Raw genomic sequence first — 13,525 nt, 5'->3', positions numbered from 1 at the left:
TGTCTCTCTCCCCCTCCCGTTCTATTTTTCTCCCGTCTCCTCCCTCTCGCCCGCACTTTCTCCGGGGGACTTGTTTTGGAACGGGAGCGAGCGCCCAACGAAATAGACGTGTCACTGCGGGGTGGGGCCTTATCCCGCCGGGGCCCACATGCCAGGGCGTCGCCCCCGGTCCCATCCCTTTCCGCCGCTCCTTTCCCCGGGCGAGACGCGCGGCGCGCGGACGGGGTCAAGCGATCCGGGCCGTCCGCCCGGCGCCCGGGGACGCGTGGCGGAGGATGACGGGACGCCCGAGAGAGGATGCTTCGGTTCTGTGCGGGGCGGGCGGAGTGGTGGGAGGCATGTCGTTAACGGGACGACAGGCTCTGCCGTGGGGCCCACGGGCAGCAGTATCTAGTAGTGGGCCCTTGTGCTTGGAAATTTTGTTTTCTTGTTCCTTTTGTCCTTTTTGTTTTTTTAACAGCACTACTATATTAAACAGCAGGCATAGCAATATCGCTAGCCACCACACATCATTTGATACATCATCTGGTCATAGGAGACCAGAACCGACGACACCCGACACACCTAGCGCCGCCATAGCATGCGTCACTTTATTACAGTTTTTTCTTGGGTGCATGGAGCCCGTCCCGACCCGGATGCCACGCACTTTCCGTCCGTGCTCACGTGCCCTCTGCACATGTCATCGATCGCCAATGATCAATCCACGAGGATACTCGAATGATTTCATTTCAAAGCAAAATAGTATTACAACATCTCAATTACGGCCCCTCAAACACCCGCGTATGCGTCCAGATACGTCTTTCATATGCGCATCCCAAAAAAAAATCAACATCTTCCATCCGATCGGATTGCTTCGCCGAACAAAAGGATGATAGTCCATCAGAATTCATCGGCAAATTCATACTAGAGACTACTTAAGCAATTAAAATGTACACAAGACGGGGAAGAGCGAAGGAAATAACCATTTCCTTGCCGCCCCTCCCCTCTTTCGGTCGTCCACGCAGCTATGCACATCCTCCGTGTAGGCGTCGGCGTGTGGTGGAACGTCATCATCGTCATCGAAGCCAGAGGTGAAGGCGGCGTTGTCGTCCTCCTCGTCGGAGTTGTAGCCCAAGTCGGACAGCCTGCGTAGTAGGCGGGCCTGCTCCTTGACGTGGCGGGCCGCTTTCGCCTTCGCCGATGCCTCCTTCGCTGCCTCGCGCTCCGATAACTGGATGGCCAGTCGGAGCGCGTTCTCGGGGTCGACCGACACGCTCAAGGTCGAACCTCACGCGGCCAACGCCCCCCCCCCCCCTCTTCCTCTCTCGCTGCCGCTCGCGACGGGCTGCACGCGCCTCGGACTCCGGCATCCTGATTTGCCCCGTCCTCGACGAGGGCGCGAGGACCCAGCGGTGGCCCGGCACCGCTTCCGGAGCAGAAGGTGGTGGAGGTGGGCGGCATACCTGACTTGAAGCGGACCGACAGGAACGGGAGCCAGCAGAGCTGCGTGCCTCGCGAGAAGGGCATGCGATGTCGTCGACGCTCCGTCGGCGTGCGACGGGCCGAAGGATGCAGATCCACCGTCGTCGGCGCTCAGTCAGCGTGTGACGGCCCCGAAGGATGCAGATCCACCGCCATCGGGGCTCACCTTGGTCATGCAGCGGCCGACGCAACGCGATGCGGAGGGCCACCTCCTCGACATCGATGTTCGATCCGACGAGGCTGCTTCCGCCGCTGACCATCGGATCGGAAGGTGGGGGATTGGAAGTGGAGCGGACAGAGGGTGAACTGCCAGATGTCTAGGGTGTTTAGATTGGGGTATTTAGTGGGTTCGTGGTGGGCGGAGTTGACATGGCAGTGGGGTCGATGATGGGCCAAACCTGTCAGGCGGGTGTGCCCGGGCTCCCCATATCCGCCCCATTTTTGGGTTGGATATGAGGGGTGTTGGTCAGTGTGGGTGTTGGTGTTGGTGATGGGGTCGATAGGGGACTAGACCTGTAAAGCAGACGTGCACGGGCTCTTCATATCCACCCCATATTTAAACTGGATATAAGGGGTGCCGATCAACCTGAGCGTTTAAGAGACCTGTCTGGATCGAATTTTTGTGACCGGACAGCTCGCACAGATATTTAAGATGTCTGGCTGTAGATGCTCTTACTTATCGCTTAAACGGATGTACCTTAGGTCAAAGGGAGCATTATTATTACCCATCAATGTGAGATAATAATAAGAATTAGTGGGCATCTGATGGCCTTGGGATATTGGTGCCGATACAAAAACCTGGCAACGATACTCTACAGGATCCAAGGCAATGGCAGAGATACTGATCGTGGAGTCCTAGATAAGCCAACTCCTGCCATCTCCATACGAGCCATGTTCGGATCCCCTTCACGGTCGCACAGTACTCAAACAAGACCCACGTACAGACAGTCCACCCGTGAGGAACACAGGCAATGCACGATATCTACCCGTACATGCGTGACAAATAGCACGGGTGGGACGAAGGTTTGCGCCGCTGATAGCCCACCCAACAACCAAACACAAGTCCAAGACCAAGGGTGGGCCAGTTCTTTTGAGATCCAGCTTATGCATAAACTGCGATAGGAATAAGCTTCACAAAAGCTGCCGTAGAAATAAGTTAATGAAAAAAAGTCATCCAGTTCTTTTGTCTAGCTTAGCTTATTTTCCCAGCTCTCAGTGAAAAGTACAATCCCCCAGCGCGGCGGCGCGTGGAGCTAGGGCCACGCCCGAGTCAGAGGAGCAGCGTCGACTGGAGGAGCAGTGCCGACGGCTAAAGGAGCAACGGCTAGAGGAGTTGGGGTTGCGCCCAAGTCGGAGGCACAGTGCCGACCGAAGGAGCAGCGACAATGGCTAGAGGGATCGGGCCAGAGTGGGTTGCCGAAAGGGGCGGACCAGGCCAGGAGCTCGCGGGGAGGAAGGGGGCGTCGGGCTTGGGATGAGGAAGGGAGTGGGGCGTGGGGCTCGCGCCAAGGGAGGGTTCGAGGCCGCGGGATCTGGCGACGGCAACGGCCGAACCCTAGAGGAGAGGGAAGAGGGGTCGAGTGCGGGAGGAGGAGGGGTCGAGTGCGCGGGCTTGGGAGGAGACTGGTTGGGTCGAGTGCGGTGGCATTTTCGCCATAATAACATCAAACAACAGGGGCAATATGTTATACCCTTTCGCTCTAAGCTGCGGGAAGCCACTCCACCCCTTTTTTTCACTGTGAAGGAGAGAAAGGTGAAAATAAGCTCAAGTGACTTCTCAAAAACGAGTTCTTTTGCACTTCTAGCTTATTTTGACAATAAGCTCAAATAAGCTGCAAAAGAACTGGCCCTAATTCCCTCATCAGGATCATGGCAGATGCAGCAACGGCAACACACATTCCCTTGAGAGACTTGCTACAAAGCGCACAGTGCAGAAACACAAGCGCTGTCGCATAAAACTCATGCTGTTGTAACAGCGACACACAGTCCTGCTTTGTCGACGGCATTGACAAGTCGCACCTGACAAAGTGTTTATGCTCTCAGCTGTCGCCGCTTGGTTCATCGTCCTCGTCGAGGTTGATGCCAGAGATGCTCATCTTCCCCGTGTTTACTGCAGTGCAAAGGCAGAACGAATGAGCTAACAGTACAGACATCAGGAATCCACACACAGTTGTTTATAGGGCATACTAGCTGGCAGATGGAAATACTGGGCCAGCCTATTGGTGCTCAGAGCTCACTATCCATGCTTACTAGTGCCATTCACTATAGATAGATAGATTCGTGGTCAAGGCTTGTTGTTTATTCACCCAGAAATTTTAGTATTCCATGCTTACCAACTGCATCCAGTCCGCAAAGATTTGGCATATACTTGCTAATATGTTCTTCGGCGGCTTTATCGGCCTTTAGCGTCTCGCATTCGAAAGAGACCAGGACTTTCTTGTTCCCATGTTTCTTTTGAACCAACCCAACAACATCATCTTCCCATCTGCAAAAGATGGTGTTTGCATAAGGAGAACAGCACAAAACAAACATTACAAACAGTAACTAATACTACTTCACAGCATCAGGTGCACTATCCTTCACCCACTAGTGAAAGTAATCTTTTATCAAGCAACACGGTAAATACTAAACAATCCAGAATCAAATTCCAACCATATGTGTCACGCACATATAGTTCATAAACCATGCAGCACGGATTTAAGAAGAGGACCCACATGGTCTCTCAAGTAGGTAGTTTTATCCTTTAAACTTGGAAGCGTCCAGTAATTAGGTAGTTTATCCTTTAAACTATGACGAGTCCATATATGGTAAGATTGAAAGTTCAAGTCTAGATCTGACTTGTTGACCAAGTCGTCCTAATTAATAGGACTGTAATGTACTCTCTGGCATAAGCAAGAAAATAGACGAATAATTTGTCTACTTTGCCTCCCAGGACGACAGCCCCTCCTGTACCTCTCCTCAAAACCCAAGTTCATAACAATACATTTGAGAGTTGAACATGACATCGCTAACACAATGAAACATCATATCTAACAGCCTAAGGCTACTTTGTTCAAAGAAAAGAACATTGAACACCTCATAAGTTGGCCTTCACAGAAAAAAAGGGGAGGGACTTGAATTTGTATACAGTAAAGAGAGACTAAAGCATGAACTCAATAAAGGACTAAATAGTTTAGTTTGTGTCTATTCATGCAGGCAATGCTTGATTTATGGCTGCTTAGTGGCATGATGAAGAAGTAAACTTGTCGCCATGCCGGTCATGACTCATGATGCATTTGACAATACCAAACCATATAGACTGCACGAAAATTTTGGATACCCAAAATTCAAATTTGGTCGGGCAAACCTAGGCTCAAATCAAACACACCCTGAACATTTATAGATCATGGCAAAGAGATACTACAGAGGTATGCAACTCTGCCAGTGAGGCAACGTAATTTTCACAGTATCACAGCATAAGACAATGATAAATTAAATTGTGTTTTGGCCTTGATTAATCACATGAGAATAGAGACATACAAAATAGCGTACAAGGACCAATAATCCAATATACCCTGTTTCATCGGATTATTCCCGTTTATTCAATTGCACTTCTTGAAAACATAATCCATTCCAACAACTTCAGATACTGTAATGCTTTCAAAAACACAGTTATGCTACAGTGTTTTGATATAGCATGAGAAAAGATATGACGTACATGCATCTATATTCCGATTTCATATATATCAACAGGACTTCCAGCTAAAATTGATGGGCATGAGCATCAGCACATGACGCCACACCGTTTTTGCAAACAGTAAATTCAACAACATCAAATTTAGTTCTGACGAAATCCACCCATGAAAGAAGACTTACCCATGCAAATGGTCAATGTTTTGTAACCGAGCAGCATCATGTCCCCTGCATTCCACCACAACCACCTTCTCTGTTTTCCTCTGTCACATGAGCATAGGTTAACCTCTGCCACACAGACTACAAGTTCTAAGAATAAGAGATAACTGAGTTTTAAGGATATCTGTAGGTAACTTCTGATAGATCCAAGATAAGCCGAGATAGTATCATTTTACAAAGGAAGGTGAGCTAAGATAGTAAGATAACCCGTCGGTAGAATACATACTTGGTGGAGAAGAATTTTACAGATATCTGACCTTAAAATTAATGATGGAGAGCTTTATGAGGCGGTAATCATCTCCTCGGCTACATTCCCTCTCGCATGGTATCGCTTACATGACACAAAAGAAAAGGGACAGGGTAATATAAGCTACAACTATCTTCTCTTATGTGTAATAAAGACTAAAGAGTAAAGACAAAGATGTGCACAACTGCAGAAGACAATGGGAGGCGAATAGAAGCACATACATTCACCTTTGTACAATCAAGAACATATCATGTCACATCATTTTTCGTCAAAAAACTATGCATCGTTCTAACAAAAATCCTGACTTCCTAATGTAACAGGTTATAGCCTATTACACAGTACCGGAATATTGCTATGCTAGCAGTCTAGCAGAACACAAAATTCAGTTCGAAACAAAGATAAACTTCTATACAGATAAACCCTAATAACATATCGCTATCACTTGTGCTGACTGCAGAACAAAGGGGGGGTTCTGGTGGCAACACAAACGATCCAACCGAGATGGCAGTAGGAGCCCAACTACACAATGATCGCGTCTGGAAACTAGGGGTCAATCGATAAACAAGTACAAGAAGGGTGAACGAAGAGAGATGTGTACGGGTGCCCTGGAGGCCGTAGCAGGCGGAGTCCGGGAGGCGGATGAAGTGGCCGGAGATGGCGCCAGAGGGCAGCAGCGCGATGGACGCGACGCCCTCCATCTTCTCGCCGGTATCTCCCTCCTCGACCTGCGCCACAGCATCCTCCGCCTCCGCCGGCGGCGGCTGACGGTCGCCATTCGCCTGTGTGTCCGACAGAGAGCCCATCCTTCACACCGCGCCCAAGAGCCAAGCGCGTCTCCTAGGAGCGAAAGCGGAAAGCAACGGATATTTTGTACATAACCCCCGCTAACTGTAATAAACTTCATAGCAAGGGGTGTATCTGCTAATTTACCATAGGAAGGAAACGTCGACTTGTTAGTTGTTACGCGGCCCTCCGAAAATCCCCAAAGCCCTCGGCCCTCAGGAAACCCCACAAAGCCAGATTTCTTCTGCAGCCTTCGTCGCACGAGAGGCGGCATCCATGGCGGCGGCGGGCCCAGCCAAGACGGAGGTGCTGTCCCTCTTCCGCGCCTTCCTCCGCACGGCGAGGCAGTTCTCCGACTACAACATCCGCGAGTACACGCGGCGCCGCGCGGCGGACGCCTTCCGCGAGAACCGCGCCCTCGCCGACGCGCCGGCCGCGGCGGCGGCTTTCGCGGACGGGAAGCAGCAGCTGGAGGTGGCCAAGAGGCAGGTGCTGGTGTACTCTCTGTACGCGCCCAAGGCCAAGAGCGTTGTGGAGATGAAGATTCAGTGAGCGACGAGGGATAGAGGTTTCACGCCCGCCATCTCCTCCTCCTTTTCCCCCCTTTTGGGTCCGTGCTCTTTTCTGTACTGTTATTAGTAGGGTCACGGCGGTCTGACGCTGATAGAATTCCGCTGTTACTATGTTCGCTGGATAATTGCCATGATACGGTGGTTGCTATTGTTCAATAAGTTCGCTCGATGATCATGATTTTGTATGTTTCACATACCAATGTTACGTGTAAAACAATCTGATTGTGGCTTTAGAATTATACTGTAATCTTGTCTCTGACTTCTTGCAGCGGTGCTAAATATAAGAGCATTTAGATTACTATTTTAGTGATCTAAACACTCTTATATTTCTTTACAGAGGGAATACATCACACTAGCATTTGTGCGCTACTGCATACTTGTCGTGCTGACTAATGTGTAGAACTGTTAAGGGTGCATTGAAATCAATCATGTTACTCATCAACTGTTTGATGAAATGCTGAAATGCCGCAACCTTGGTTACAAAGCCCAACCAGATTAGGTTTTGCATTGCATAAGTTGTTGGGAAACGAGATAGACTGGCTATGTGCGAGTAGTGTTTACCAGAATATTCTGATCCAACAACAACAACAACAACAACAAAGTCTTTTAGTCCCAAACAAGTTGGGGTAGGCTAGAGGTCAAACCAACAAGATATCGCAACCAACTCATGGTTCTGGCTCATGGATAGCAAACTTCCACGCACCTCTGTCCATGGCTAGTTCTTTGGTGATACTCCAGTCCTTCAGATCTCTCTTTCCGGACTCTTACCATGTCAAGTTCGGTGTCCCACGGGCCAGAATATTCTGATCCGTGCAAAAAAAAAAGGATAGCAATGCAAGACACGAGTCATAATGTATACAACTTATTACTTATTAGTTCAATGACACAAATTGCATATGACAGATAGCCAGTAAAACTACAAAAGAAAAATCACGGATCTATTCTTGGCTAGCTGAAGACAAGCAAGGTACTACAAAACTTAGTATCGAAAGCAGAGGAGGCCTTGTCATACTACCACAATATGGTGAAGCATTGCCACACTGAGACAACAATACGGGGTAAATGTGAATCTTACCAAGAATGCGGAGAGCAAACATTGAAGCATCCTGTGTTGATTTAATGGTTGCTCCTTGTTTGCCGATCAGGCTGCTAGCTTCCCCAAGTGGCTGTGTTGGCCCTGCAGGACCAGCACCTCGCTGAGACTGGGTGGTTCAATGTCTAAACCATCTGTTATTCTTTTATGTACTCTGCACAAAACATCAACAGCTGGAGGAACCAGTTCATCTGGCTCATCCTTTGCTGAAATCATTACCTTTAAACAAGAAAACAGTGTCTAATACAGGAAACTTAGGTAGTAGATATGCATGAGCACTGCAGCATTGCAAGGATAGAACATATATTTACATCCTACACTAGTTGGTTGAAATGACCTCAATGCTTACACGGTTACACCTACTACTATCCCAATGATAATAATAACAGAGATGCTGCATGTTGGTAAACAAACTGAAGGGCATCCACAGTGTACAACTACCACATTGGATTCAGACTAGGCAGGAAGAAAAACAACTTATGTTCAGCTGGGCAGATTTCAGAATATCTGTACTTTCCTATTTTAGCACAATTTATGTTAATTAGGGGGATTGGTTAACTAAGGCATGTTAGGTTCATTCCTGTGCTGCACTCTGGAATGTGATGCTCTTTCTGGTAATATTTATGTTACATCTCTCAACAACAAAACAAGTAAAATAAAGCATACGATTAAGGTAAGCACAATGCCAAACTATGTGCTTACATTGTGATTGCATAAATCCAGAGCTGTAACTAATACCATTATATGTGATGCTGAAGTCAGTTAAAATATTAAATATTACAGAACGTGTTGTATATGGCATCTTTACTTTCTGTTGAAGGGCGTGCAGTTGTATATTTGTCTATTTGATTTTAAAGATATCATCATTTTCTGAAAGAACCATCTAGGGTTTAACGAAAAGGTTAGGATTATGCTTGTTCGCACTTAGCCCGTTAAAATTTTGCCAAATGAGTTCCTTTTGGCCCAAAAATCAAACAGGCCATGGAATTACCAGCCAATATGTGGAACTTCTTGACTGGCATCTTCATCCAATACTCAAAAGACTTAAAATCTTATTTGCAGCAGAGGAGCACAAAAGCAGACTCTGTTAACCACGACTGGAAATATTAGTTTCTTACTGTTTTTTTTTCACCATTAAGTTTTCCACAAATGTCTGTTCACAGATAGTTTGCTCTTTTTAGTTTTACAGGTTCTATACTTGTGCAGAAACTTACATGAATAGTCCATTGTATGTTGCCCTGTTTTTGTTAGGAGTAAGAAATGCCTTCATCGAATTACCTTCATCAGTGGAGGCCCAGTGAGCAAAGTCTCCGTAAGCAGCTTCATCAACTCCCTTGCCTTGTGACGTCCCAATGTCCTCTTCAACTACCATATCGCCCTGCCCCCTGAGTTTCCTGAGTAGCCCCCTCTGCCCCTAGAAAGTTGACCCCCTGAGTTCCATGGGTATCCACCTCTGCCTCGAGCATACCTGCCTCTGCCAGTGCCCCCTCTGTTGTATCCCCTGCCTCTACCACGAGTTGGACATTCCTTCTTCCAATGACCTACCTCCCCACAAATATGACATTTGTTGGGATCTCCCCACTCCATGCGCTCAGTGACTGCAAATGTCGAAGCCGGCACAAACTTCATGTTTGCATGCTCAAGAGATAGCCTCACCTCCTCTTGAGACATTGCTGCAATAGTCTCCTCAATAGTTGGCAGGAGAGGTTGGTGCAACAGGGAAGCCCCCTGCCATGAAAGCAACCTCTGAAGCCTTCCAACAGTTTCAGCACACGCCTGCGTGTAATCCACTTGCGCCCTGACTCGATGCACGCCGCATCATAGAGTTCCAGAGGATCACAATTATCCTGCTCTGCCCACAAAGCCTGCAGCTCTGCTACATATGCCATCACTGACATGTCATCGCCTTGGCGCAGCCGACTGATCTTCCCCTCAATCTGAGCAATTAGCATGAAATTACCCTTGCCTGAGTATTGGGTGGATAGTCTTCCATATCTCGGCGGACGTGGATAGTCCCTCCATAGAGCGACCAATGGAGGGCATCACTGAGTTCAACAACCAGCCAACAAGCACAGAGTTTATGACCTTCCACCGCTTTCCCTCCGCGGTAGTCTTGTCTCCGGGTTCATCAACCGCACCCAATAAGTGCCCATCAAGTTCCTTCTGTTCCACAGCCAACAATGCCCTTCTGGACCAGCTCAAATAATTTGTGGCCCCCTCTAGCTTCATGTCCAGGGGTGACATTTCGAGCTTCTGAGCCACTTCCTGTCGAGGAACGATGGCCCTAGAGTTGGAGTTGGACTCCGCGAGGATCTTAGCGAGCTTCTCGAAAGCCTCAGCAAGCGCATTTGGTTCAGCCATCTCCGATCCGGTAATCAGCAACAACAGCCCTCAGCAGCACAGCCCTATAGCTGCACGGTTGGTCCCTTTACGCCCCCTGGCTAGCAGCAGCACCCGGCAACTCAGCAGCTCCAAGTGCAAGCAGCAACCACAGCCTCTTCCTCCAGCAGCAGTTCTCTTCCTTCTTCTTCTACAAACAACAGCAGTTCTCTTCCTCCTTCCTCTGCAAACAACAGCAGTTCCAGAGGATCTTGGCCTCCAACAGCAGCCAACCCCCGCAGCAGTTCTCCAGCTCCCGGTCCCCTGCAGACACACGCACACACAGCCGCACAACAAGGAGCTACCCTTCTCCACTACCCTTCTCCTCTTCTCCTCCCGCAGCACCACAGCCCGCCACGCTGAGGAGCAAGCAGCAGCCACAGCACAACCCTCTCTCGGGGAGACCAAGCCGCTCCTCAGCTTCCTCCTCCTGCCGCGCAGCGCAGCAGCTCCACCTCTCCTTCTTCCTCTGCCGTGCAGCACAGCAGCTCCACCTCTCCTTCCTCTCCAACGAGCCGCACCTCCTGCGAAGCCACGCCGCGCCTCCCAGATTCGCCGCTACCTCGCCGGACGCCGCCCAAATCCGCCGCCACCTCGCCGGACGTCGCCTCGTCTTCTCAGGCCCCGCCGTCGCTGGCCTCTGATACCATGTAGAAACGGGAGGGAGAGAGGAGTATGGGAGGGAGAGAGGAGTACCTCCAGCTCGTGTGTTTTGTGTGTGGCGGCTCTGTCTGGGAACGGGATGGCTGGGAGCCTCCTTTTAGGTCAGTCCCACTACATGGGCCTGGGCCCTAAGAGATAACTGGATGGGCTGGGCCATACCGGTTCAACACTTATCAATAGCTGCTTTCGGACTAAATTAAGTCTTGGTTAGGACTTCACTTAATTAGTTGAAGCAACATCAAAATATTCTTTTGCTCCTTGCTGGTAGCTGCAACAAAGGCATACATCCATTCCATATAAGCAGGTGGTTCTTATTGCATAACTTTTAGTGAACTATACAATATAATATCTTTGATGCTCGGATCTTCCAAACTGTAAACTTTCCATCCATTTAGCGGTGATAGTGAATCGTAATTGAATGGAACACTATAATCCCAAGATTAACCAGTCTAAGTAATATTTTAGAGCCACTTACACCAAAACCCTGGCATGTTTAACATGTAGATGGATTGAAACAATAGTTCCTGAAATACTTCTTGTGTTGCCATCTTGGTATGGCAAGTAGATACTGCTGAGTAGCTGAATATCAAGGTGCATGCAGGCCTTGTGGCTATTCGCCGACCTGCATGTTGTGTGGTGCCTTTTGCAGGGCTTTTTCTTGCCATGATCTTTGCAGGGCACCTCCACTGTGTCTTATTTCCCCTTCCATATCTTTACCCTTGTGCATTTTCGACTGGCGTAGTTTGACAATCTTTAGTTTTCTTACTGGTCTTGTTGAGTAAACATTTGTTGGTTTGCTAGCGATTATACCTGGTCTTTTGTCAGTAAACAAGATATCAGTTTTTCTGGTTGGTAATTTTCGTTGGTCCGTCGATTAAACCAAAAGACTGAGATTGGGATTTACAAAAACACATGCACATCATGTTGAACATTAAATATAAAATTGGGTAACGTAGCGGTATGACTTGGTGCATGTGTTAACTTATACAATTCCACTAGCATCACATTCAAGCTCGAAAGTCTTTTTAAAATTAGAAAGTTGGAGTAAAGGAGCATGTAAAGTTGGAGTAAAGGAGCATGTGTGTTAACTTATCTTTCAAAACCGTGAAGGCTTCTTCCTGTGCGGTATCCCAAGCATAAGGCATATCCTTCTTTGTAAGCTCATTACGAGATGCATCAATGGTGCTGAAATCTTTCATAAAACGCCTATAAAACCCGATGAGTCCAAGAAAACTCTCACTTGTGTGACCCTTTTGGGCTGTGACCAACTCTCAATCGCTTCAATCTTGGTTTTATCAACTTTAATTTTTTGTGGAGTAACAACATAGCCAAAAAATAAAATACTCGGTCGGTGCAAAATGTGCACTTTCCAAGGTTACCAAACAAACGTGCATCACATAGAGCAATAAAAACAACACACAAATGATCCAAGTGTTCCTCCAAAGATCTACTATAAATCACTATATCATCAAAGTAGACTATCACAAATCGTTCAATGAAAGCACGTAAAACCTCATTCATTAATCACATGAAAGTGCTAGGTGCATTAGTTAACCAAAAAGACATAACTAACCACCTATATAATCTAAATTTAGTTTTAAATGCTATTTTCCATTCATGTTCCAATTTCATGCGAATTTGATGGTATCAACTACGCAAATCAACTTCGGAGAAAATTATAGAGCCATTTAATTCATCAAGCATATCATCCAGCCTAGGAATAGGATGACGATAACGAATAGTAATATTATTAGTGCCTCTACAATCAACACACATACGCGATGTACCATCTTTTTCGGCACTAGAATAATAGTAACAACACAAGGACTAAGATATTCACATATATAACCTTTGTCGAGCAGCTCATGTACTTGACGTAGAATCTCCTTCGTCTCCTCTTGATTGGTGCGGTATGGTGCACGGTTGGGTAGCAATGCACCGGGAATTAAGTCAATCTGATGCTCAATCCCTCTAATAGGTGGTAATCCCGGTGGCATGATCTTGTGGAAAGACGTTAGTGAACTCTTGCAAAATGTTAATGACAGCAGGAGGCAAATAGGGAGGCATGTCCTCGAATGAAAATAATATCTCTTTACATACGAAAGCGTAGCAAACAGATGTAGGAACATCCAAATCAGTAAAATCAGATTTAGTGGCAAGTAAACAACCACTCTTCAGTTTTATTTCAGATGCAACACTAGATGATGGTTTATTAGGCTTGTTGTGTTGTTCAAACTCCTTTGCTACAATCTGATTTTCACTCTTATGTAGGTCATGTTTTGCTTTACTAGCTCTAGCAATGCCATCTTTCATAATATGTTCAGAAGACATAGGAAGCAAACTTATATTTTGATCTTATGAACAAGGGTATACTGATTTGTCCTACCATGGTGTACATATTTTTTATTAAATTGCCATGGTCTACCTGTAGCGACC

General features: G+C 47.4%; 2 protein-coding genes across 2 annotated transcripts; one reads left to right on the top strand and one right to left on the bottom strand.

Moving 5' to 3' along the window:
- Positions 1 to 3,215: 3,215 nt before the first annotated feature.
- Positions 3,216 to 6,448, bottom strand: LOC123449109. The gene is made up of 5 exons (XM_045126198.1): positions 6,198 to 6,448; positions 5,610 to 5,683; positions 5,317 to 5,396; positions 3,795 to 3,946; positions 3,216 to 3,571 (listed from the first exon to the last, which is right to left on the bottom strand). The coding sequence occupies exons 1-5, from the start codon at positions 6,400 to 6,402 to the stop codon at positions 3,501 to 3,503; spliced, it is 582 nt and encodes a 193-aa protein (XP_044982133.1). The 5' UTR covers positions 6,403 to 6,448; the 3' UTR covers positions 3,216 to 3,500.
- Positions 6,449 to 6,569: 121 nt separating this feature from the next.
- On the top strand, positions 6,570 to 7,210 carry LOC123449110 (LYR motif-containing protein 4-like). Its single transcript, XM_045126199.1, has one exon. It carries the CDS (start codon positions 6,659 to 6,661, stop codon positions 6,932 to 6,934), a length of 276 nt encoding a protein of 91 aa, XP_044982134.1. The 5' UTR covers positions 6,570 to 6,658; the 3' UTR covers positions 6,935 to 7,210.
- Positions 7,211 to 13,525: the final 6,315 nt, after the last annotated feature.

The sequence above is a fragment of the Hordeum vulgare genome, chromosome 4H, assembly GCF_904849725.1.
Source record: "Hordeum vulgare subsp. vulgare chromosome 4H, MorexV3_pseudomolecules_assembly, whole genome shotgun sequence".
Taxonomy (NCBI): domain Eukaryota; kingdom Viridiplantae; phylum Streptophyta; class Magnoliopsida; order Poales; family Poaceae; genus Hordeum; species Hordeum vulgare.
The sequence above is the reverse complement of the archived record's forward strand: the minus strand, read 5'-3'. Positions and strand labels throughout refer to the sequence as shown.

Coding starts and splice junctions, on each gene's coding strand:
- LOC123449110 (XM_045126199.1), top strand. CDS start 6,659: ATGGCGGCGGCGGGCCCAGCCAAGACGGAGGTGCTGTCCCTCTTCCGC.
- LOC123449109 (XM_045126198.1), bottom strand. CDS start 6,402: ATGGGCTCTCTGTCGGACACACAGGCGAATGGCGACCGTCAGCCGCCG. Junction 5,684..6,197: donor CTACGGCCTCCAGGGCACCC/GTACACATCTCT, acceptor GTGTCATGTAAG/CGATACCATGCGAGAGGGAA. Junction 5,397..5,609: donor TCTCCATCATTAATTTTAAG/GTCAGATATCTG, acceptor CTCATGTGACAG/AGGAAAACAGAGAAGGTGGT.